The sequence below is a fragment of the Cavia porcellus genome, unplaced genomic scaffold (genome assembly GCF_034190915.1).
Source record: "Cavia porcellus strain 051 isolate PalLab524CR breed Dunkin Hartley unplaced genomic scaffold, mCavPor4.1 scaffold_10, whole genome shotgun sequence".
NCBI classification, from domain to species: domain Eukaryota; kingdom Metazoa; phylum Chordata; class Mammalia; order Rodentia; family Caviidae; genus Cavia; species Cavia porcellus.
The window spans coordinates 15,250,747-15,277,652 of NW_026947493.1; the positions used below are offsets into that span (position 1 = coordinate 15,250,747).

A 26,906-nucleotide genomic window follows, 5' to 3' on the forward strand; every position below is an offset into this window, starting at 1 on the left:
GGAAGTATTTAGCAAACAAACTCTTAGTAGTGTAAATGTGATGAAGTGCTACTGTGTAGGCAATCATGCTTGGAATAATTATTATTCACGCCTGTGCCAGAAAATGTTCTGGATATAAATGCAAACATTTATAGACAACATTTTCTTGCAGTAATAAATTCTTTTTTAGTAATAAATTTTTACTAAAAAAAACTAGGGGTGGGGGTATAGCTCAGTGGTTGAGCACTTACCTAACATGTGCAAGGGCCTGGGTTCAATTCCCAGCACAGCAAAAGGAAAGAAAGAAAGTATTAATAATCTGCTCCTATGTGTATTCTGTAGATGAAATCCAGGTAGGCAGTTTTAATAAACCATTTATTGTTTTTACTACCAAAGTGGAAACATAATTTCAGAAATAACAGTAACAACAAAATAACTAAATTCTTCAGTGGGAGAAAACTTTCAATGTTTTTGGGATTAAAGTACATAATTCTAACTTATCATCAATACCTATGTTTTTCCCTATAAAAACACATTTCTACGACAACCAACCAGGAGTTTCTGAAAGAGGTGAAACTTATGACTTTTCCTTCGAGTTGAAAACCTTATTTTCCATGGGCCTTAGGAGTGAAGGATGCATGCTAATTGGAGAGGTAAAGACTCAGAATGCAGGAATTCATATGCCAAGCCTGTTTTCTGGCCTTGTGGGCCTTCAGAATTTAAATTTTTTAAAAAAATGGCCCTATTATAATGTGTAAAGGAATTGTAATGTATTATAATGTATAAAGGAATATCTCCAATACATAATGGGAATTTATATTATAGCAGTTGGTAATGGGAAATTCCTGGAACGGGGATAGCAGGTAACAAATCGCTTCCTTCTTTCTGCTTTTAGCTAAACTGACTCCTCCTGGAATAGTATGTTCAGTTCCTGACACCGTGTTTCCAGACACATTAGAATGTGTTTGGAAGAGAGTGCTGAGAGAATACAAATGCCTGCCACATGAGGAAGAAATGAAGAAAAGGAAGATGTTCACCGTAGGGAGGAACCAACTCATGAGGCATGTCAGTCATTTCTAAATAATCACAGAGCTTTTCTGCAGAGGTGCAATTGAGCACCATTCTGTAGCTCCTAAAGTACAGTGTGAAAAGAATTGTGAAACAATTTGGGGGTGAAAAAAGGCAAAGCTGTCCAGAGATGCAATCAGAAATTAGGGGAGATAGGTAACCCCTGTCACTGGCACCTTTAAGCAAATTTTCTGGAAAGAATTCTAAATAGTTGGGGGTTGGATCTGACATTCTGCAAGGTCATTCCACCGTTGTAAGAGCCTGGCACTCCGCCAGAGGCACTCTGCATCCTCCCTGGGAGTCACCAGTGCACTTCCACATGTGCTCATAACACAGCCCATTTCCTTCTTTACTTTCCTTCTGGCTCTTGGAAGTGTGGCAGTTTCCAAAGGTAACATGCTTTTTCTTACTGGCTAAAGGCCTGCATCACCCTCCACCGATGCATCCAAGTTGTTCTGTGCCATTCCCTCCCAGTTTAAACGTTGCCCCTCTGGCCCAAATCACTGGCCTAGGGAGTGTCACTTCCACTCTGTCAAGTCCATCCACATGGCAATAGCTGACTTCCTCCCTTCTGTGTGTTATATTGTATAACTGTTGTCAAATAGACTTTGTGGACAAATAGCTCTTCTTAAATCTTTTTTTCTTTGACTTAAGTAAAAGTCAGTAGAGGCTGAGCTGAAATAGTAGGCAAAAACAAAAACAAAAACAAAAAACCACGTCTTGCTGAAAATTGCTCTCATAGACAAAAGATTTGCTCACTATTCTTAAGCAAATCATTTATGATTCCAATTTTTTTTTCTTGTTAAAGTCAATTCTTCTCAAAATATTCCTTGGTTCCTCATTTAAATACTCCTCTGCATGTTCTACCACTCTCATACATACCCTTGATTGAAATAGATTAGACTCCATTGTATGACCCTTCTTCCCATGCCCTGTCTATCCCAACCCTCATAGCCCATGATTCTATGATCAATGGCTAAGAGCAAAAAAAGAGGAAAATAAAAATAACAGATGAAACAGTGTTTCACAGAGAGGGAAGGGAATGAACTATCTCTAAATGCCTTAAAACTCTAAGTAAATTTTAATAAACAATTTCACATGATGTTTGTACTACTAAATAGTATAAATGAAATACTCTTGTAATTTAGTGATGATGTTATTAGTTACTCACCATAAAATTTCACTGATGAAAATCTATAAATTGGGAGAAAAAATATTCAATAGACTGCTGGTAGTATTCACAAAACAATTTTTATTGCTCATTCAATACTAATTGTAAATTGAGGCTCAAATTAAGAATTATATGTACACTGTATAATGATATTGATACATACACCATGTGGGTTAACTGATACTCTTTTGTTAGGTAAAAGCAGCTTGTTAGCTAATTTTCTTAGCAAAGTTATGCTGATGATGGGTGAAAAAAAATGTGTCAGCCTCCACTCCAACAAAAAGTTGGGCAAGAAAGGAGTTCCATCTCAACCTTCTTAGCACTGTGTAACTCCTTAGAGAAGTGGTTTTGGAACAGGTTTGCAGGGAGGCAAAGGAAAAAATTATTTGAATTTTTTGGGGGGTTAAACCCAGGAACATTATACTACTGAGCTACATTCCCCAGCCCTATTTACTTTTATCATCTTATTTCATTTCATTTTGAGAGAGCATCTCACTAAATTGCCCAAGTGGGACTCTAACTTGTGATCCTTTTGCCTCAGCCTCCTCATGCTGGGATTACAGAGGCATGCACCACCATGCCTGGCTAACTATTTGAATTCTTATGTATTCTTCTGTGGGCTTCAATTTAGTACCTTTAAAAAAGAGAAGTTTTAGAACCTAAAAAGAAAACATACATTGTACCCCCTCTAACTTTAAGCCTTTGAAGAAGACGCCAGGCATTTTAACATTCTGGGCCAGTCTAATGATAAACACTTCAACTATTATGCAAATAAAAGAACTAAGGAAAAGATATCTGCTCTGATTGAAAAAAAGCTCAAAGCTCGTAACCTAGGCATGGCTGGGATCATTCTTCAAAGACTCTCCTACTTACTGTAAAGCAATGAGCTGCCAGCTGCCAGCCCCTACTGTCTTTAACACCTGTCTTAGTGTCTGAGCCAAGGATATACTCTTTCGAGGTAGACCAAACAAATGACCAAGCAAGATGGGAGGACGAGGGTCCAGCAATTGCTACCCAGTAGGTATGACAATCTTTCTGTTAGGCTAGATGAAACTTCCTCAGAATTGCCTTCAGTGTGAGGCTCTTCTTTGGCCATTCCTTTCCCATTACACATATCCAACCTGCCCGAAGAATTATAGCCTGAAGAATTTCCTGCCTATTCTTGTTTCTTTTCCTGTTTATCTTCCAAATATATATGTAGATAAACTCTTGCATTTCTCTTTTCATCTTGGTGTCTGATTTCCTATGCATCCAACCAATACAAGGGTGGAGGCGCTGGCTATTAGAGGATACACCTGAACAGCGGCAGGCTATTAAAATAACTACCACCTGGGAACTCTAGCTCTTGCTCTCTTTTTGATGGTGCCCCCTCTGCAAATGACCATGATTTGCATACTAATTCCAGAAAGCACAAACAAATGGCTTATCTGCAGTGTCCTCATGGTAAGTGCTGGTCAACAGAAAAAATACAGCAGAATAGACAGAAAGTGAAAGAAAGCAGAAGAAACTTTACCCTTCTCTATTCACGAAAGTTGTCCCTGTCATAGAATGTATAAATATACTAAAAATTACCAAGTTACACACTTCAAGTTGATGAACTATATGGTCTGTGAATTATATGGTTTCAGTAAAACTTATTAAAACATTGTGAACTCTCAAGTATAGAAGATATTACTAAGGTGTTAAATGTAGAGGAAAATAAAAGCAATAAGGTAAAGTCAGTTCCTTTTTCATTTGGCCATATATAGGGGGATTCCACAATTTTTCTTCAAGTACCTGCTGAAAGGGCCAGAGAGTTCATGAAATACTGGAAAGTATTCTGGAAATACTTCTGGTTTATAATGTTTAAAAAAAAAGCTTATGCATTCTTTGAAAAGGTTGCTGATATGAAACAATGACAATTCTCAAGAGTTCCACAGTTTGGGGAAATGGCAGGTGAAAAAAGCAGATATACGAATTCACTTGACCAATCCTTACGGGGTGACTTCTCTTTATACTAAAGCATAGACCCAGAGATTAATAAGGTCTCATCTCTGCCCTTAAGGGACTCAAGCAAGAAGAGTTAAGGGGCTTCTCAATGACACATGATGCAGAGGGACAAGCTACTGTGATTGAGCTGGGAGACTATCTGCAAAAGAAAGTAGCAAATGCAACTGCAATAACTGCATCCCAGTTTAAGGGTTAAATTACCTCCTACTTATCAAGGCACTACGAACTAGTAGATCCTGCAGTACTCATTTTGCATCAAGCTCCATTTAAACTGCTTACATAGGTTAGTTATTGCATCTTCCTCTTGCCCTATATAAAAATTAGCTGTCAAAAAAGCCCCATTTGAGGGGCTGGGGATTTAGCTCAGCGGCATAAGTGCCTGCCTTGCAAGCAGGCAGTCGTGAGTTCGATCCTGGTACCGATAGAAAGAAAAAAGACAAAAAAAAAAAGAAGCCCCATTTGTAGGGAAGGAAGCTGTGGCTGCAACAAGTTAAGTCACTGGCTCAGGATCACAGAACAAGGCAGGATCAGAGTAGGGCCAGAATCATGGATTCAAAGACTGTTACACAGCACTTGTGCACTGCCCACAGAAAGGCTCAAATCAGCACAGGCTTTTCCACTTACTATCTTTGTTCCCTTACGATGGGCTCCCTAAGTTAAAAGTGTTTTTTATTCATCATACTAATAACATTGCAATAAACATAACAGAGCAAACCTCATCCACAACCCATTACACAGCAAATCACTGACTCACATGTGCCATTATTATTTTCTTTCTGTTCTGGTAGTCCTTTACAGAGCAATTTTTCCTCTCTTACTCCTGTGGCCCCTCTGAAACACTTTCATTTTGCTATTCCTACCTGATGCTGTTTTTCAATCCTTTAACTCATATCCTATCCATTTGTGTGTCCTGGAAGTCAGGGGCAATAACAGGAGTGAGTGGGACTACCTGCTCTACAGGAGCTACGATAGTCCTAACACTCTTGATTAGGAGGCGATGGGGGCAGGGAGAGAGGTCATCAATAGAGAGAGCAGAGACTGCTACATAACAAAGTATTCTCAATATTGAGTGCCTGAAAATAACAAACGTTTGTTATCTCAAGGTTTAAGAGTGGCTTACCTGGGTGATCCTGGCTCCAGATTTTTCATGAGACTGCAGGTAAGATGTTGATGAGGGATTCATCAGCTGAAGCTCTGACTGAGACTGAAAGATCTGCTTCCAAGCTTGCTAACATGGACATTGACAGGAGACTTCTGATTCTAGCTACAGGGGCCTCTCCATTGAGCTGCTCACAATATGGCAGTTAGCTTTTGTCACAATGAATGATGAGAGACTGTGCACATAACCAAGGTGGAAACCTCAGTGTCTTTTTGCCTCTTTTCTTTCTTCTTCTTCTTCTTCTTCTTCTTCTTCTTCTTCTTCTTCTTCTTCTTCTTCTTCTTCTTCTCCTCCTCTTCCTCCTCCTCCTCCTCCTCCTTCTCTTTTCTTTCTTTCTTTCGTTCCTTGTGATGGGGTTTTGCTATGTTATCCAAGCTGGTCTGGAATTCCTGGATTCAAATGATTTTCCTACCTCTACCTTATACAATGATTTCTCAGCATTCTACCAACACTTACAGAAAATGGTAGGGAAATCTATAAGGGTATGATTACCAAGATCATTGAGGTCATCATAAAGACTGATTACCATATTTGGACAAGGGCTGAAACTCAGAGAAGCAACCACAGTTATGTATTGACATTTTAATTTACCTGAATATCGTCCCCTGATATGTTACAGTTTACAACATATGTAATCCTACATAGTGGCCTAGGTGGCAGTCTTGGGCCAAATGAGGAAGTCAGGAGAATTAGTCCTTGGTACTCTTCCATTTTCTGTTAGAAATTCATTCATTCATGTAATACTTTTTAGCCACCATCTTTGTGACAATACTGTACTAAGTAATTGGGTCCTTGGGGGTCTCAGCATTAATGGAACTTCAATTGTCCCTTATTAGCATTGGCTTTCTTTCATATCCAAAATATTCTGGGTACTACAGGGTGCCCATAGCTTCCCTTAAACCAGGCATTAAGTAAACAATTATTGTCTTTGTTTCTGTTCTCTTAGGTGGATCTGAGCTAATATGATGTTTCTTGCATAACATAATCCAAATATTTAATAACTCCTAATCACTGGGTGCCTAACAGGAGGACAGCTGCCTAAATAAGTGGCAGTACTCTACCACTATGATGCTTTCTGCTAAAATCGAGTCCAATTCTCCACAGAGAGTCTTTTCTATCACCCATCCAGTCAAGCTGGAAAACTAATTGTGATTCTACCTTCTCATGAAGTTGGCAGCAACAAAGTGATAAGAATTCTTCAAAAAAAAAAAATTGTCATTTGTCAATTCTAAGGTGGAAAATATAGACTCAATTAAAGCCTAGAAATAAACGTAGAAAAGGAAAGAGAGTTCATGATGACAGATCGATGGGCCAGAGCAGGAAATATAAACAAGGTAAACTATTTATCTTAGAGACCAAATTTGAGTCTTACGGGAGAGAAATGAAAAAACAAAAAAATCTGTGTTTGTACACTGGGATCATGGTAAACTGTCCTGAGGTTCACAGATTCCACAGCCAAACTGATTCCAAATCTTAGTTTTTGCTACTAACTAGCTGTGAAATTGTGGGCAAGTAACTAAATCTCTCTGTACCTCAGAATTTTGATCTGTTCCAGGTCAGTGAAATGAAACCAACCCAGGTATGTGCATATAAAACACTTAGCACATTGCCTACTACAAATTAAGAATCCCGAAATTACTAATGATCTTTACTGAAGAAACTAGAAAGATGTCTATTATGTTATCAAATGAAAGAAGCTGATTTCCCTCCCAACCAGTACTAATGAATATCTATAGCAGTGAACCCCAGCCAACAATACCCTTTTATTTAAGGTGCTTACATGTATGCATGTATTGGATGGTGTGGGGCAAGGATTGGAGAAGGAAGAGGAAGAAGGGAAAGATTAAAACAAACCATGTCAGATGATGGTTCTGAGAAAGATAAAGCCTACAAAGGAGATAGGAAGTTCTACAGGTAGAGTAAGAGAGAAGAATGTTTGGAAATACGAAGTACAAGAGTCTTGAGACTGAGGAATGCTTGGTGTGTTTTATAACAGCAAGTGAGTGTGGCTGGAGAGAGATGAGGATCAGGTGAAACTATACAACTTGAAGTCATAGGGCTCCTGCATGAAGTCATCAGAAGAACCGGTGGTTGCTGTAGAATGCAAAGCCACTGGCCTTTCAGAGAAGAGGTATAACCTAACCTATGTTTTTAAAAATCTACTCAACCTGCCTGACAAGCATAAGGTCATGAGTTCAATCCCTGGTACCAAAACAAACAACCTACTCAGACTGCTGTTTGTTGGGGTGGGTGTGGTAGATGGATTAGTGGGAAGTAGAACAATCAGGTAGGAGACCATGGCTGAGTAAATCAGGGCATTAGCGGTGTGGAGGGTTGAATCAGGGCATTAGCAGTGTGGAGGGACTAGGAAGACATGGACACTTTCAGGATATATTCTTGAAGGCAGAGTCAATAGAATTTGCTATTATATTAGATGTGGAATATAAAACAGGGAAGTGTCAGGAAGAGGAGAGCTCTGTGAGGCAGGGATTTTTTTTACTTCTTCAAAGCTATAGCCCTACCACCCAGACTCCATATTCCTGTTTTGGGGGGTTTGTTTCGTTTTAGACAGGGTCTTGCTGTGTAGTTTAGGCTTGCCTTGAACTTACTAAATAGCCCAGACTGGCCTCAGCCTCCCAATTGCTAAGGTTACCAGGTATGCACCACCACACCTGACTAGTATTGAATGCCTGGTACTCAACAGATATTCCTTGAAAGAATAGGAAGTATAATTCTGATTTGTACTATTCCTTTTTTGAACTTTATAAATAGCTAACAGCGGTAAAACAGCTCCAGACAAATGAAGTACTTCTGTTGGAACCAGCTTCAGCAATCAAGCAGTGAAACCTTCTCCAATCCTTTCCACAAGATGGACATTGACACTGCTGCATCCTGGCTCCCAGCTGCCAATGAACAAGGTCTGAAAAACAACTGTGACATTTTCTGTAACAGAAGAGCACTTTGTTAAAACATTCATCGTAAACAAAAACTAACAGGACACATACAGAAAAATATATGCAAGAGCAGTTACTTGGAGAAAAGCATAGGGAATGAGACACTGGGGCTGTAGTTCAGTGGCACAGCATATATACTCAGCATGCAAGAAGCTACGGGTTTCATCCACAGTAACAAGTTTTGAAACACATGGCAGACTTTGATATTTCTGTGTTCTTAAAACATAATTAGAAAATGAAAATAATGCTATATAATTAATTAAGATGAATTAGTAATCAATTTAGGTAGCCTATGAAATGCTCTCATTATATGTGAAATATTAAAAAGCAAGTACAATTTATTGTATCATGCCTACTAATACATTATACCATGAAAGAGATAGGTAACTGTTATTGATAAACCCAGATTATGCTAATTTCTAATCCTTCCATATATAGTTTAAAGGTAATCTGTTGATATCTTAAGTAACCTTAAGCAACACATAGAAGTAATATACAATAATGCTCTCGTTTTTGTTCAGTGGTGATTTATAGAGGATAGATACCAGTATTTGCTTTTGGCAATTTTTGGAGACATTATCAAATAATGGTCAATCTTTGAACAAGATATTTGAAGAAAGAATTCTGTTCGAGACATATGCATAACTCCTAAACTGTTGCAATCTTCGTTTTTTTGTTGTTTTCTTAGCAGTATTGAGCAATGAACTCAGGTAGAACTACATGACCAGCCCTGCCCCACCCTTACATCCTTTAAAATTTTGAGACAGTCTTCATAAATTGCTCAGGCTGGCCTCAAATTTATGATCCTTCTGCTTTAGTCTCTGGAGTAGTTGGGATTATAGTTGAATGCCATGCCTGGCTTCTCTGGTCTTTTGCACTGATTTCTTCAGCTTGTTTGAGCTGTTCTGAACTGTTCTCTGAGTCTGATACAGCAGTCCGGTTTTCCTCTAATATGCATTTGACTAAGTTATGTTCAAGTGACCTAGATTATATTAAATCTGCCCCTTTCTTTGGGATATGTGGGTGTAAGTCTGTCTTCAGCCCTAGATAGCACAAATTTCCCACATACACAGCTCGGAAGTCTATACACAGGAAAAATTTAGAAGCAGTAACAGCATTCAGCTAGTAAGAAGGGAGGGGAGGGGGAATAGAGCAAAGTTTATGGTAGCCAACTTCATTAAGTATGCAGTGTTTTAAAAAAGTTATTTAGGGCAAATATAGGAGAACCTAATGCTTCCCCAGCCTACCCACAACACTGCTACTGTGCCCCCATCCTTCAGTTAACTGGATTTGAGGCAGCTTCTACTTGCTCTGATAGTGCTGCCTTCTTAGCACCTCCAACAGTCCCCCCCAGTACCCCTGGCCTAAATGGTCCAGAGCACCTAGCTAATAACCAGGGAGGCTTCAGGATGAGAGAGTCTCAGGCCAAAGGGCCTCAGTGTTGCAGCGTCGGGAGAGGAGTCAGGCTTACTCCATAGAACTTTCCAAGGCCAACGCGAAGTTTACCTACCTTGGGTGCATGTGGGCACCGCTAGCACACGAGTTTAGGTGAATGTGTCCACAGAGGCAGTCCTCGCAGCTACTTTGCAAAAGCTCTGAGGCAAGTTGTGAAGTCAGGGGCTGCAAAGGACTGCAGAACAAACCCACCCCCTGCGGTCTCATGACCGTTCTTGGGGCGAGTCCCTACCCCTAGCCGGCGTTTCTCTTTAATGCGCGTGCCCGTCAAGGTCCCCGTGTCCCCTCCCTTCAAGCTGCCCGGCCCGCCTCGGTTTCCCCCACCTCTCCGGGTCCCTGCAGCTCCTTCTCAGTCCGACGCTCCTCACTCTCGCCCGCCCGCGCGACCGGGACTCAGCTGTCACTTTACTTTTCCGCGACGCCTCCCCGCCCCCTCTCCCGGCCAGCAGGGCAGCCCGCCCGTGCGCGCGTCCGCTCCCGCCCCCTCGCGGCCGCGCGCCGGTGGAGGAGGGGCAGAAGGGGAGGGGGAGCGCGCGGCGCCGCACGGCCGACGTGGGGCTCGCGCTCTCGCGGTCTCTCCCGGGCGGGCGTCCGGGCACGCGCACTCGCGGGCACGCGCGCGGACGGCCGGGCGGCGGCGGTGCTTTGGGGAGGTGGTAGCTTCACTTTCCGGGACTCAGGGACGGCCACAGCGGCAGCAGCCTTGAGAACCGGGGCTGGAACGGCCGGAGGTGGCGGCGGCGGTGCCGAGGGGTGAGTCGGACCGCGCGCGAGCGTGGCGGGGACAGGCGTGGCCGGGCGGTCGGGTGTGTGGTGCGTGGGTCCGGCTTTCGGTGACTAGACGGTCTGCGGGGAACATCCAGTCCCCGGGCCTCCCCAGCCGCCCGCCCCCGCGCGCGTCGGCAGCCCGCGTCCTGGGGCTTCGGCGGCCACCCCTCCCTCAGGTATTCGCCCGGGCCGCGCCGGTGCCCCCAGCCTCGGGCGTCCTCCCTCTCGTCGGCGTCCTCCTCACTTTCCTGACCTCCCCTCCATGCCGCAGGTTTCTGCTCGCCCCGCTGGCGTCCTAGTTCTCGCCTTCTCCGATCCCCGCGTGCCCGGTTCCCTGCACCCTTCCCGAGAGCCTCCTGCCCCCGTTTCTCGCCCTTTCTGCCCCTCCCCCTCCTTCCCATCCTCCCCCCTTCTGCTTCCTCCGTCCCTGCCCTTCTACCCCCTTCCTTTCTCAGTTCCCCATCCTTCTCCACCCTTCCAGCCCTTTCCCTCTCCTAGCTGCATCCTGGAACTAAAGTCTGCAAAGTACAGGATAAATGTCACAGTAGAAAGTGCCGGGCTTGATCCTTTGCTTTTTTCCCTAATTGCATAATTGGTGCACATGGTGTCTCCCCTAGCCAGTGCCGGGTCTGGCTCCGCTGTTGCTGCACCTCGGTATCCCGCCCGGAGAAGACCTTGTGGGGTGTATTTGTGTGTGCACTGGTGTGGAGTGTGTGTTGTACTGGTCTTTTGTGATGCTTGGTGCTTGTCACAGTTTGGATCCGAAGCCCATTTTTCTCTGGTTTCTTCTCGGCAGCCCCCACTGGCCTGATTGGAAACTGGATTCCCTCTGTTGCCTGCCCTCCCCTCTCTCCTCTCTTCTCCCCTGTCTTCTCATAATGTTTTGATCCTTTTTGCCCTTTACCATTTTTAATGAAAGTAAAGCGTGGCTTCTGGTGGCTTTTTCCTCTACTACCAACCAGAAATGTCAGTCTATCTTCTCTAAAGGAAATTAAGGTACCTTTATAAAGACATTCTGTGCTTGGTAGCTGTTAGACCCATTTGCATGTTTTCAAGATGCATCATTTTGCATTGTGTATTCTTGAGTGTTTACCCAAATATTTTTATTTAAAAGTACAAGAGGAAGTACTGGAAATTAACCTTCAGATTATCGTGCAGTTCAGAAAGATTTTTAAGCTCTTAGTTTTTAATTCCTGATTCTTTGAAAAGTATGTTTATGAATATGTGATAATTGAGGCTGGACTATGGGATTCTAAATGTTTTTACTCAGCTAGTCGAGATGCTCCTTACTCTGGAGTTTCACGTGTGGGGTAATGAAGAACATGGAGTGTTTTCCTGTGACCTACACATACTAGTTCCCCAAGGATACAGACCCCCCCCCGGGGGGGGTGTTCCTCCCGTTGTGAGTTTGCAGTTAAAAGCTATGTATTGTTAGATGTTGTGCATATAACATATATTGTTATTTTACATTTTAGAAAAGTTTAAAAATGTGAGTAGGAAGACTGGAAGACACAGATGACAGAATTAAACGTTTTCCTGTTTAAAAAGCTCAAATGAAACCTAGCTTTTGCAGTTTTATGCTATGAGATAAGATTATAACTTATCCGGAGAGTAATGGGAAGTTATTGAGTGGCTGATGTTGCCTTGTTATCAGTAATATTTAGAGTGAAATCATTACATATTAATGGAAAATGAGTTTCATTCACTATATGTTGCTGATTTCTAGGACTGTAATTACAGCATAGCTAGTACAATCTTAAGCAATTTGTATGCTGAAAGAACATATTTGAATTCTTAAATGCAACACGTTTTAAGAAAATTACCAATTTTATATTGTGTTTAGAAACAAGTTTTGCTTGGGATATGAAGAAAATTAATTTATGTGTTTTAGTATCTTTGAAACAGTTATTGAAGACTGTGTCTATTTTCATCATTGTAGACTTTAATCTTCCTTCTAGATTAGAAAGATTGAATTAGCTATTTAGGAATTAATTTTAAAATGTTAATTTAGAAGGCAATATTTAAAAAGTTGTAATTCAGGAATTTTTATTTACTTGGATTTTAGAGAGATAAGACACCAATATAATACTTAGAGCTAACTCAAATGAAAAATTAGTTGTCTCTGAGTAGTACAATAATTTTTTCCCCATATTTTTCTGGATTCAGACATTGAAAAAAAAAACTAGCAAGGATTTCCCTTTTTCTTGATATTTGAGAAAGATACAAAAACTTTATTTCTGAAAAGTTTTTATAATGGGTATCAATGGTCTTGGATGATTTATCATTTCTAGTTAAGATTTGGATGAAATAATGTGTTTTAGATCAAAAGTAGAAGTACACTTGTTTTTTTTTTTTTTTGTATGATGTTGGAAATTATGCCTCTATTTGAGCATTTTAATAGGTTTTTTCAGGGGGGTAGTCCTTACTAATTTGTTTTATGGTGCTGGGAATTGAACCTAGGGCCTCGTGCTTGTTAGGTAACACTGAACTCCACTTCAGTCCTTTAGAAGTGTTCAGTTGTTCTCTGTTGGGACTAATTTTTACCTTAATTATCCTCAGATGTTCAAGAGTTGTTTATGATGTTTACTGTATCACTGAGTAGTCTTTACTAATGGTAGCATTAGAGCATATGTAAATGCTTATCAAGAAGAATATTGAGAGGAATGTGTAGCTTTATAACTGGTACACACCTGAAACTCTAGACATAGTTTGTTAAATCTTACTTAAGCTGTAGTTTCACTGTAATAGAACTTTATTTCATTTATTTCATTCATCATGTATTTGTCATGTAATGGATTGCTTCTGTTTTAAAATGTATAAAGTGATTTCTCATTCTTTTCATAATTCTTAAAATATTGTTGGCAGCATTTTGCTGTATCTAAGTGCCATTCTCTGAGAATTGTTCTTACTCCCATGCACATCTGCTCTATCTAATGTGCCATTATGTACATACTTAGCAGGTTTTAAAGTGTTGATATATTTTAAGTGAAAGAAATAAACTGAAGAAAACCAATACTAAACCCACGAATGATAATTTAAAGTGAAGAAAAAAATGGAAAGAAAGAAATATATGGTCTTTTAAAGCCAGACATGAAACCTACTGATACACAATTTCAGTGTTCTATTAAGTGACTTCAACGCTCATAAAAGATGTCATAGTTGTAGAGACTGATGCTTTCCATTTACAGAATAGGTGAAAGTAGCTTTTCTGTGCATGTGTTTTAGAACTGTTTGGCAGACCTGGTTTTTTAGCATCGGGGAAGGTAGCTGTTAGGATTGAGAAGCAGTGATATGTGTGCCATCTCTTGAGGGCTTTCAGTATTTTCCGTTGACTGTACCTCTCTGTAATTCCTGATTTCAGTTTTTTGCAGTGCTTTCCCATTATAGTGTTTTTTAGTTTGTTTTACTATAAAAGTTTCAATCCACAAAAGTTTATATTAAAAAATTGACTTGGTTTAGAATAAACTACCAGTGTCAACTAGCTATGTTTATACAAGGTTATAGTAATAAGCTAGGTTTTGTTTGAAATGTCTTCCCTTATTATTCTTGATCATATCAGAAACTGTTGTATTTTGTCATAATTTGACTGAGAAATCGAAACTCACCTTTTTCTTTTCTTTTTTTTTCTTAATCGGCACCAGGGATCGAACTCACGACTGTGAGCTTGCAAGGCAGGTGCTTATGCTGCTGAGCTAAATCCCCAGCCCCAAAACTGACCTGCTTCAAAAAGAATATGTTCAGTTTATTTTTTTAATTTTTTCTTTGGGTATTGGGGATCGAATTCACAACCTCACGCTTGCCAGATAGGCACTTATGCCACTGAGCTAGATCCCCAGCTTTTAATTTTTATTTTTGAGATACAATGTCACTATGTAGCTCAGGCTGACCTCAAATTCCCTAAATAGTTAGAGCTGGCCTTGAACTTGTGATCTTCTGTCTCAGCCTGTCTTTAATAAAAGTTATTTTGTACTGTTAATGTACATTTAAATATGGTAGTGTTTTATTTTTAGACAGGGTTTTGCTAGGTAGTCTGGGCTGGCCTTGAACTCACTATGTAGCCTAGCTGGCCTCAAATTCATAGTGATCCTCCTGCCTCAGCCTCTCAAGTGCTAGGAGTATAGGCATGCATTATCACACCTAGTGCAGTTTTGTTTCTAAGAAAGTGTCAGAGAAGGTAGCTATATAGTACTCAAAGTGATTCTTTGATGACAATATTGTAGTAAGCACTAATGGGCCCTTTAGAGTCTAGGTAACAGTTTTATTTAGTTCTGGATTTGTCAGCACACTGTAAGCGAGGTGGATCTTAGCAGATGTATTCACAGTGATCAGACTAAAAAGTTGATTGTAAAAGAATGACAGTGGAGAGGGTAATATCCCTTTCCACTTACTGGAATTTTGTATCTCTGCTACTAGGTATTGAGGTATTGAAGAATTGAGTTGATGTTATGGTTTGTGTCTGGATGTTCCCGAGAGCTTCATGAAGTCATAAGGTTGCTTTTTGGAGGTGGCTGAATCTAGAGTTTGTGATGGATTCATTTTGTAAAGTGCTGGGATTATGGGTGTGAGTGCTACACATGCCTTGGGGCGGGTAGCCTGTATACAATATAAGAGAGGGAAGGAGGCTTGCTCCTCCCTTTTGCCCTTTTTCTTGTTGCTTTTGCTGTCTACAAGTCTGCATGAATGGTTGCCCCTCAGCCCCCTGAGTATGGATAAAACCTCCATAAACTATGAGCTAAATAAACCTTTCCTTCCTTAATTTTGGTCGTCAGGTATTTTGTCTCAGTAAGGAGAGAAAAGTAGCCATGACAGTTGGTAGTCAGAGCTGGTTAGGGAGCATGAACTTAGAGCAAAGGGAATTTGAAAGCCTTGAAGGATATTTCATCCAGCTATGAAAAAAAAAGTGTATCCTTCAGTGTCTAGTCTCTATTCCTTGTGAAATGTGGTGCTTAGTACCGAATATAGCTGGGTCACTGCTAACACCATTATGTGGTTCAGTTTTTCTTTAGAATTGTGGGGGCCTCTGTGTTCTTCTGTTACCTTAAAGATTACTTAACACAGTTTTTACGAGGATAGTTAACCTTATCCCAGGCTTGAGGATGTATTGATTGGATGTGAATGTGCAAGTGTGCTCCTATTGCTGTTTCTGTGGCTTTTACCAACCTCTAGAAAGGTTAGGGTAGTTAACAAATTGGGTTACTAATCTGAATTTCTCACAGCTCTATACAAAGGATTTAGCACAGTGCATGGTAGAGATTAGGCCCTTAGTCCATTTGTTTGTTTTAAGTAACAGATTTTTTTGAGCTACATACTATAAATTCTCCCTCTTTTGGTACTGGGGATTGAACCTGTGCCTTGCACATGCTAAGCAGAATTTCTACCCCTGAACTACACCTCCAGTCTCAAATTTACCATTTAAAAATGTACAGCCCTGTGGTTTTTATACTATTTAGATTTGTGTACCATTAGCATTATGTAATTTAAGAATATTTTTATCACTCCAAAAGAAACTTCATCCCTCTTAGCAGTATACCCCTTTCTCTTCTCATTGCTGACCTCCTTATATGTCTATGGATTTGGACATTTTGTGTAAATGCAGCAGTAAAATTTGTGGTCCTTAGTAAGTGGCTAGTCTCCGTATAATAATTCAAGTTTCATTCTTGAGGGGAACATGGATACTATCCTTCATTCCTTTTTGACTGATATTCCATTATGTGACTATATCACATTTAGATTATCCATTCATCAGTGGATATTTGAATCCCACTTTTTGTCTGTTATAAATAAGTTTATTATGAACATTTGTATAAATTTTGCATAAGTAGATGAAAGAATTTCTAAACCTGTTTGTTTTGTAAATGGCCAACTTCCATTTTATTTTCAGTTTTACTTAATTCTATTTTCAGGCTCAGTTTCTTTCCATTTTAGGAGTATTTTATTCTAGTCCTACCCCTAGCTAAATCAATGACTTTTGATTTGTTAATCCAGGATCAAAAATGTCCACTGAGGCACAAAGAGTTGATGACAGTCCAAGCACTAGTGGAGGAAGTTCTGATGGAGACCAACGTGAAACTGTTCAGCAAGAACCAGAAAGAGAGCAAGTTCAGCCCAAGAAAAAGGAAGGAAAAATATCCAGCAAAACAGCTGCTAAACTGTCAACTAGTGCTAAAAGGTACTTCAGTTACTAAAACCTTTTAACTTTTTATCATCCTAAGTTCTTTTTGTTTTTAATTGTATTTAGTCATTTTTCTGAGCAAGGGCTGTGGAATTCATGATCTTTATATCCTTTTAATTGGTGAGAACTTAACAGTTAAGTGGTGTGACACATTTATAAAATATTGATTATGTGTGTATATATATTTGTATCTTGGCAGAAGAACATATATAGGATATTTGTGTACAGGTGTGATAGTTTGATTTGTAATCATACAGATCACATAAACATTTTGTTTTCTGTTCAGTACCAGAATAGAGATTAAAAATCTATCAAAGTAGTTATTGAGTGATAGTTCATTTTCTGCTCCTCTTTGTTAGTAAACTCAGAAATGTTAGTGGTAGCAAATGCATCTTGGTTTCATTACATTAGGCAGTGTGAGCTCAGTCTTGATACAGATTTTTCTGTTTTCCTAGAGACTAGCTAGGTCTGGAAAACAGCTATTTGAATGATTTTTATCAGAGCCTTTTATGATGATGATGGTGTCATTTGACTTAGAGTGAGTGTGTTTTGCCATTTTTCCACTATAGAATATAACTTGGAAATCATTTGAAAGGTAAATTTTAATAGAAATTTACCTGATCCTATGATTTTGTTTTTACTCTATCTTAATACTTTTTCGGAATAGCAAATAGGAAGTATAAACAAAAGCAGTGTATGGTGGTAATTTTACTTTCTTAACTGTAGCATGTGACTTTTAGATTTAGTGGCATGTCTGAATGTTGAATGGTAGCTTTATGTGTTTTGGATGATATAGAATAGAGGGAACTTCTTTCCCAAGATCGGCTGAGTCAATCCAAAGGGTTGGCAGAACTCTTTCAAGGCCCCTGGTGAAAAATGTGAAGAGTGATGGTAGGTGGTCAACAGTCTGTTGCAAGGGGCTGAATATTCAGTTTCTTCTTTTGAGGGGGTGACTGGTAAAGGGATTATGTGAAAGTCATGGCCCTGAACATTGAAACTTTCATGAAAGAATGTGCTATGATGGGGAAAAAGTTCAGTTTGTTTGTGCTGTCATACAAGTCCAGGGGGGTTCAGCTGTCTGATTTTTCCACTGCCTGCCTGTGAAAAGGTAGTGGATGAGGAAACTCTAACTTAACCTTTGGCTTCTGAGAGTATTTTCAGAGAGTTTTCAAAATAAGGGAAAAGTGGGCTGACTAGGGCTTATAGGAAGTAGAGTTCTGGGTTTGTGCTGTCCTGTGATTGCTAGTTAGCAAAGGTGTCTCTCTGTTCTCTATCTAGGAACACTGATACAAAATACCTGAAAATTGTATTTTGAAGTGATGAATCAAAAACCAAATACTGCTTATGAAAGAGGATGTACTATTCAGTGCGTGAAATTTTTTTAGTTCATGCACTTTTTACTTCATTTTAATGCAGTACCTATAAAAAATTACAGATTATATATTCAAACCCAGTGATTGATTTCATGAGGTAAGAATACGGAGAAGATATTTTCCTCCTTTTTAATTAGGGTATGTTATGGATTAAGAACTGGTGGTCAACTTAACGCCAGCTGGATTACATCAGCATGGCATTGAGTGAAGATGCTCCACCTGAGGAAAGTTGCCAGGATAAATAGGTGGAGAAGGGAGGTGTACAGGGTTGAGGCATTAAGGAGGCATTGTGGGTTCTCCTACAAGTTGCTGTTTGAGCCATTGGTTCTCCTGGAGAAGCTCTGGTCCTCACATCGAGCATTGCTTCCTGGCTCTGGAGGGGAATATGTGTGCCACTTGGTCTCAGGATGAACTCATCATGCTGCTTCCTGGCATGTACCCAACTGTGCTTGTTGTCGGAGGAGCTTGGGGCCTCCATGTCGCTGAGGATGGCTGTGGTGCCTTTCAGGACAGCCCTGGTCTTTGTTGTGAGTGTGACTTCTGGGCTCCAGCGTAAAATCCTCATCCCACTAGCACAGCTCCTTCATCCTGCTGGCATAGACTTTCTGGCTTCCACTGCTGACCCTTGGGTTTTCCTGGCATGGATCCGTAAAGAGACTGGCATGAGTTCTTCTTGTGGGCTCTGGACTTCCAGTTGGACGTGTGGGAGACATTGTCCTGAGCTTTTTATCTGGACTCATGTGGGACATTGCTGTTGGGATTTAGGCTCTTGACTAAATATTCTTTGTCTTTGGTGTTGCGGACAGATTTCCTGCATTTTCCTATGTTAACTCCCAGTGACCATTATAAAAATAATATCATAAACTTCATATCTTAATCCTAGTTGTTCTCTGTGTACAACCCCTGACTACAACAGGGTATAAAACATATTTTAGAGGTATTTGTAGCGTCCAAGACAGTATCTGATTGTCATGAAACAGAAGACAGTGTTATTGTATTGGTGAAAGTAGAAGTATCTTGAGCTGCATCCTGATTGAATGAATCCCTCCATTGACAAATTCATTTTTTGTGAACCTGTGATTTTTTAACTGTGATTCATGATACTTTCTTTAAAATGTTCAGTTTATGGATAACATATAAATTGACTCAAGTCACTTATTATTTATTTTAAATATAAAATGTTGCTTAGTTGCCAATTTCTAATGAAAAAAAGCTTATCTTCCTCCTTTCCCTCATTTAGTAGAGAGAGTTGTTTCTTATGTCTACTAATGCTCTAAGAACTTAAAAGAATTGGGAATCGTATCCTTTAATTTTACTATCGTATCTATAGTATCTAGCACAATACAGTTACTATATTTAATTACTGCTTGTCTTGAAATATGGAGCTTACTGTATAGATTAGTATTATTTTTTAATGGATATTAGAATTTCAGTTAGGATTCAGTGGTAATTTCAATATAAAATTTTAATTAATATATTTTTTCCTAATGACTTTTATTCATATGAGAGATCTGTCCCAAATAGTGTTATTCTGTGAGATAATTGGTAGCAGTGAAGAGCTTGGACTGGGGGGGGAGGGTCTGGTCTGTGTGGTTCTAGTCTGATACTCAGTCTCTCTGTGATTTTGGATGCATGATTAATGTCTCTAAGCTTCAGTTTCTTCTTTTGTAAAGTGAAGGTGTTGGTGCCCTCCATGGAGGGCTGTTGTGAAGACTAAAGTATTTGGCACAGAATTATCATTTACAGACTTTGTGGCAGTTAAACATATTCAGTGGTATGTTTTTTAATCCGTTTGGCCCAAACGGATTTTGGCAAAATGAAGTTTATGTTAACCGCAAAGGCCTTAAAACTACTGTTAAGGGCGGAGGATAGAACTCAATGGCACAGTGCTGCCTGGAAAGCGCAAGATGATGAGTTTGATCCCTGGTACCAAAAAACAAAAAAAACTTGTTAAACTAGAAATATTCAAATACTGTAATAAAACACATTTTAAAGTAACTCAGGAAAAGTACTTCGTACTTAAGGGTTCAGTTACTAAGTGAAATTAGTTCTACTAATTAGAAAACTAATTACTTCTACATAGTAAGTAGGTAGTGATTGTGGAATAATTTGTTGTAGAAATGTTTACTTAAAAATCTTAAAGTTTTGAGGTAGTGCAGAACAGTGGCGCACATAGAAGTATTTAAGCAGTGGTATAAATTGGCTTTTTAACATTAGAAGGAAAGAGTATAGTTACGTCTTTAAGCACTCAAGTGCCTGAGACAGAGGATTACCTTGAATTCGAGGCCAGCCTTGGCTACATAGTGAGTTCAGTATTTATATTTGCATCTTTGATGCATTGTTTCTCTCCTTTGGCAAGAATTTGTTTTTTAAAAAATTGGCATCCTCTTTTCATAGCCTGTTCTCTTGTTTATATCACTTTTGCTATATTTGCAAGTTTGTAGTTGGACGATATTTACAGTGACAAATTCAGATGATTTTGGTTAAATCAACTGATCAGATAAATGAAATGTCTATTTTGAAATCTAAATTGAATTGACTGCTGTTGATTTGTCACATTTACTCATTTGTAAATGTGAATTCACATTTATTTCAAATTGACTTTGCTCAGAGTGGACATTGTGATGTCATTGAACACTCAATATAATTCTGTTCTAGAAATATTATTATATTTTTGTTAGGTTCAAATGTTGATCCTGATAAAGTTTTCACTCATTAATTAGAAAGGCTTTATTCTGGGCTTCTTGATATGAAAATATTTGAAGCTAGAGTATATGAAGTTTTACCCAAATATTTCAAGGAAAAAGACACTATGGTAACTACTATTAAGTCAGGTTATAAGGTGGTGAAGTACTAGGTTATTGAAACAGTCATGCTGTGACCTCTATTGTTATATTGTTATGTCCTGTTTTATCTCAATCTCCCCCTTATTGTTTCAAAAAAAATTATTTAGTCATTTCTTATGTTTGTCTTAAAGAAAAAATTCAAAAAAAATTAGGATATATAAATAGTAACTCTTTTCGATTTCCTATTAACTTGTTTTGAAGTCCTGTAGTACTCCCACGATCTTGTTTTGACTGATTAGACTCTGTTCCATTCTATATGATAGTATCAAGTTTGAAGACATAGGCAACTACTTTGAAGACAATAAGATTCACTAAGATACCCATTCTGGTTTGACTATTGTCTTCTTTGGAAGTCCTGTAATGTTTACAATGCCTAAGTTTTATTGGTCTTGTTCTCTACTGTTTTGTCCAACTTTATAATATCTAATAAGATAGACAATTCTTTTTAAGGAAACAAGGGACAACGTTGATAACCATTGTTGATAAACTTGTACTCTGTTCTACACCATGTGCTACGTCTATCCTTGGTATTGACTGACAGCTTTGTTTTGCCATATTTGACTGTATTCTTCCCCCCCCCCCAAAGAAAGTAATAAGCACTAAGGAGTAATAAAATCCAAGATGTGTAAATTTTGTTGTAAAAAAGAGAGGGAAAAAAAAAAAAGAAAAGGAGCTCTAACGGATATAACAGCAAGTGTGTTTGGGGGTGTTAAATAGCTGACTTTATCGATGTTTTTGGAACATTGAACACAGCTGTTTGCAGTCTCCCTGTTTGAATGTCCACCTTGTGTTCTTTGATACTGTGATTTGAGGAACTATTTTCAAGAAAATAGTGTGTAATCTACTAGCAGGTAATTTCTTACTGTTATGGTTTTTTGTTTTGTTTTGTTTTGTTTTGCTTTGTAGTTCTGTATTGCGTGTACCCTTACGCCGCTTTGGTTTGTTTTGTGTTTTTCTCTTTTTCCTCTTAAATAAAAAAAAAAAAAAAAAAAAAAAAACAAATGTTGATCCTGTCATGTTCCAGTGTAATCTTTTATTGTATGGGCTTGTCTAAGTTTATTTTCCTTTTGAAAATATAGTGATACTCATAAATAATAGTGATTTTGTAATCACTATTTTCTTGATTCAAAATGTTTATTTCAGAACTTGTTAATATTCTGAAATCAGAATGCTTCTTCCACTTGATGCACAGAATTATTTAATTTGTAGTATGCCTTAAAATCAGTGCTCCTTTACAATAGCAGGTATATAGAATATATGACCATTCAGAATTAAACTCTAGCATTATATGCAGTGGCAGTATATTTCCTAGAGACTGCTTTAACATTATATTTTAGTAATTAATTGTATGATGCCTTCTTCAAAATAGTTGATTTCAGTGGTGTAGAATAGGGGTTTTTAGATGGACTGATGAATGCAGGATATAAAGGAATACAGAAACCCAGGGGTGGTATGGGTGGTATGATGAAGTTTTTTTTTTTACAACTAAGAAATCACTTTTATGTATCTCAATGTTTGCGTATTTTTGTTCTATTTGGCTCTGAATAATTTACTACTGAATATTCTTTACTCAAGATGTGTGTGTGTATTGTGTATATATACTGCTTTGTTTTTTGGAACCATTGATCCAGTGTATTGATTTTAAAATAAATACTTCATATCTTTTTCATTGTGTACATTTTGGGTATCATATCCTTCAGTTAAGTTGGGGTGAGTTATGATTCTTCTGAACCTTTCCTGTTTAAAAAAGCAAGTTATAAGTGCCTGCCTTGCAAGCAGGCAGTCGTGAGTTCGATCCCTGGTACCGATAAAAAAGAAAAAGACAAAAAAAGACAAAAAAAAACAAAAAAAACACAAGTGATAGCCCCATGTAGTACTTTTACTATGCTCTCTCTTATCATTCAGCTAAACTATTAGGCAATGTCATATAAGCTGAAATTTAGTTTATAATTCATTCCTAAAAAAAAAAATAATTCATTCCTGACTGGTCTCACTATGTGCAATTTTATATGGGAATAAACTGTAGTTATACCTAATGAGAGTTGGAAATATACATAGTCGTCTAGTTAATTTATGTCTAAATAAATTTTGTCTTAAAGCTTCTGGTTAGAAAGAAGTATTTGCATTTTCTTGATTTTTTTGAGACAGGGTCACACTATGTAGTTTAAATTGACCTTGAGCTCACTATTTAGCCCAGGCTGGTCTTGAACTCAAAGTAGTCCTTGCCTCAGCCTTCTGAGTGCAGCAAATGCAGGTGTGCACAACCAAGCCTGACAAGAAGAGAATCTTCGGAGTCTTCACTTTACCTGTGTAAAATGACTAGTCTTAGTTTCCTAATCTTTTAACTGAGCACCCGTAAAACAGTAACAATTATAGAGAATTTTATGAGATTTGTTTAATTCACTTTTAATCGTTTGAGGCAGTGGCACGCATGCTGCAGTGGACACACGGAACCCTTTCTGTTAGCACATGAGTCAAGTTGCCCCAACATCCAAGCATCAAATAATAGTTGGTTTTTCTAAATTAAAACGATTTCAGAATCAAAGATTCAGGTTTAATTGCAGTGTTGGTATTTACTGATAAATAGTTAGATTTTGGGTTACAGTTTGGGCACTTGGTCTCTAAAAGGTTTGTCATCACTGGTCTAAAGACAGCATGTGAAAGATACATTGTAAGTGTAAATTATTAATGCTTAATTTTTCCTTACCTTGAGAGACAGTACCTGAAATAGCTTCTTCCTGAACCTATATGTGGAGACTGAGAAAGTTGCTATGATCACAACTTTTGAGATAGAATTGAATTGCTGCCATTGAAAACAGCAGGACATCTTGCAACCTTTTAAATAGTAATTCTTAGTATAATCTCTTTTGTCAAAAGAAATGCAACTATTCTTAGGTGCTAGTGTCTCAAAATATGATAGATTGGCTCATTGCTCAGAGTTGTTGAATTTATCAGTAAGTTGCTTTTTGTACTGAATAATAAAGCTCTGGAGTGGTTCAAATTCTGTTACAGAACTTTATGAGAGAAAATTATGATTTATAACTTCTTTAGACGAAAAGGATAATCATAAAGCAGGACACGTTATCTGAAAATTGCAAAGACATTCTTTCATGTCAAAAATAGCCAGCCAGCTTGCTTCCCTCCTTTTTCTCTCAACTCATCTTCCTTTACCATTCTGGAAATCAACTCAGATGCAGGTGCTCTCCCACTGAACGATGTCTCCACTCCCAAAATGCTTTTCTTTGATAATTTAAACATGTTCTTTTGAATTCTTACTCTTCTTGTTCTCTCAAATGATTTATAAAATTACTCGTTTCTCATAAAAAATTAAGCAGTGCAGAAATTTTTTAATGAAAAACAAGTTTTTACTCATGTGTCTTCCCCCAATAGTCCTAATTCCATTTCCCTAAAGAAAATTCCAAGCTGTCTCTGGTTTTAGTCTTTCTGTTGACTTTCTGCATAACTCTAAATAATATACTTATTTTGTATTTAAATTATTAAATAATATCTTTCGACACTTCGCTCTGAAATTTATATAATTTTTCCATTTTTTTTTATTTGATGCTTTTATTGTAGTTACATTTTCTAAAAAAGGAATACTGATTGTCTTCAGCATATATTTAGCATATATGTATAAAGCTGATATTTAAGCTTGTATTTTTTCTTGTAAATTTCAACAGTATTAATGAAATATTACTCAGCTATAAAAAAGGTGATGTTGAGACCTTCATAGACAAATGGAGACAACTTGAGGCTATCCTAATTAGTGAAATAAACAAGAATCATGTTTATAAATATCACATTGTCTTTCGTGTGAAAAGTAATAAGAAATGTAGGAGTAATAAAACCCAAAATGTATAATTGCTATTGTAAAGAGATGAAAAGAAAATGCTCCAAAGGATATAACTACATGTATATTTAAGTGTATAGGATTGATAACCATATTACTAAGTTTTTGTTGGATAGTTGACCAGAAATGTTTGCAGTCTTGTTGTTTGAATGTCCACTTTGTATGCTTCACTTTTGAAACTTGAACAACTATTTGTAAGAGGACAATATGTAATTATCAACTAGTGATTTTTTTTTTTTTATTGGTACCAGGGATCGAACTCATGACCACCTGCTTGCAAGGCAGGTGCTTATGCCACTGAGCTAAATCCCCAGCCCCAACTAGTAATTTCTTAATCTTTATTTTTTTTGAAATTATATATTATTTCTGGCCTTTTTCTGTTTTCTTTTATACGTTTGCTATTCCTTCATCTGTTGTAATGTTTTATTACTATACTTAATTTCACATTTTCATGTTCTAAGGTAACATTTACACTGTATAGTAAAACTATAGCGCATCCTTTGCTGTGTAAGTAAGTAAGACCGGTGATTGTGTAACTGTGAAATTATCAGAGCCAGACCAAATAGGATGTTAGGTTTATATTTCCTACAAGTTTAGTGTCCTACAGGTTCCCTGGGCTGCCCAATGAGTCACAGCATTTAGGAAAAATAGGCAAAATAGATTAGCAGCCCGTCCCATCTTTTACTTCACTAAGATTATTTTAATTTTTAAAACCCATGATTTTCTTATGTGGCTTTTTCCTTTTTGGACTTTCGACATCCCCTGTCCTTGAATCTTTATTACCTCTTTCTGCATTTTGTAGTTCTCTTTTGTTTGTTACAAGCTGTTTGTCATATACCCTCCTGATACCCTCGTTTTGTTATTTTTTTATGCATCTCACATGATTGGAGGTGCTCTTGAATGGCAAAGTGAATATGTGTACTTATTTTGCCATCTTTAACTTGGATTTATTTATTTATTTTTAAAGTGCTTGTTTTATACTTTTGTATGAAATCTATAAAAAGGAATTCTATTATCAAATTTTTTGCCACTTGTTTAATTATCATATGTACTGTTATGCATGTCAGCAGATTAAGAATCTATCTTAAAAGGAAATTATAGTATAAAACTGTGGAGTTCTAATTAACTTCTCTATTTCATAAGACAGAAAACTAAAGTACACAGAGAAAAGTATTTTTTGCCCCTGAAATCAATTAATAACGTAACAAAATTTACATGCATTTTGTCTTTCAATTTTTTAGTCTTGCTCTGACTGATAATATCTCTTGAACCTTGAAACACATGATTTAGAGAAGTGAAAATTATACTAGGTATAATTCAGTTCCTTTAGGAAGTTGGTAGCAGCCCTGTTAAAGGAGTCCTTTTTTGGTAGTATTTCCTTGTATTGTATTAAGAAGAGGTACAGAATGAAATAGACTATAAATGTGTTTTCATATTTTTAAGGTGCTGTCATTTATATATTGTCCATAGTCATCAGAAAACAGGCATGCTAATAATCTCAGCTGCTAATAATCTCATATTTAAAAAGCAAAGCAAAGGAGAAGAAATACTTGTGAGAATTTGTTTTCTGTGTAGGTATTGACTCCAGGGCTTTATGCAAAGTAGATTGAGAATTTTTGTGTGTGCTTGTTTGATTTAACAAAACTATAAAAGATAAGTGAAGAGTTTAAGAGTAGTTTAAGAAAATAGTGTGGTGCTGTTAGCTTTTGTATAGGTAGGATGTTAGATGCAGTTAAAAATCAAAGTACATGATAATTAATCAGTAGTGCCTATGCTTAGCCCTGGGTTCAACGCCCACTACACTTTTGTCAACCAACACAAAAATAGAACTCCAACTCATGGAACAGAAACAAGATTTCTTTTTCTTTGTATGAAGCCCATGCAATGACATTAAAATAATTGTTCTTACAATATTAAAAATAATTGTAGCAGAAGGGATAGCATCAACTTGAAAGCCCAGACTGCTCCAATTTAAGAAGTTTCAGAAAGGATCATCTTTATTATTATTATTATTATTATTATTATTATTATTATCATTTTGAGATAGGTTCTCACAGTGTTGCTCAGGCTGGCCTTGAACTTGTGATGTGCCACCATGCCTGGCTAATATACTTTCAGATAA

General features: G+C 37.9%; 1 protein-coding gene and 1 long non-coding RNA gene across 5 annotated transcripts in view; one reads left to right on the forward strand and one right to left on the reverse strand.

Moving 5' to 3' along the window:
• Nucleotides 1–10,215, reverse strand: part of LOC111754613 (uncharacterized) — a 67,245-nt gene extending 57,030 nt beyond the window's left edge. Inside the window, exons 1-2 of one of the 3 annotated variants that reach the window (XR_010050076.1) lie at nucleotides 10,100–10,215; nucleotides 5,328–9,950 (exon numbers count right to left, since the gene is read on the reverse strand). This is a non-coding gene — a long non-coding RNA (uncharacterized LOC111754613). Of the gene's footprint in view, nucleotides 1–5,327 lie in introns of all 3 variants that reach the window. The other 2 variants (XR_002789305.2, XR_002789304.2) reach the window with 2 other exon arrangements.
• A 143-nt stretch (nucleotides 10,216–10,358) lies between these two features.
• LOC100722511 (ubiquitin-conjugating enzyme E2 E2) overlaps nucleotides 10,359–26,906 on the forward strand; it is a 370,467-nt gene continuing 353,919 nt past the window's right edge. Inside the window, exons 1-2 of one of the 2 annotated variants that reach the window (XM_003480168.5) lie at nucleotides 10,359–10,528; nucleotides 16,529–16,712. In XM_003480168.5, coding sequence (XP_003480216.1) covers nucleotides 16,537–16,712 — 176 coding nt within the window. In that variant the 5' untranslated portion in view covers nucleotides 10,359–10,528; nucleotides 16,529–16,536. Of the gene's footprint in view, nucleotides 10,529–16,528; nucleotides 16,713–26,906 lie in introns of those variants that run through there. The other variant, XM_023561705.2, reaches the window with a different exon arrangement.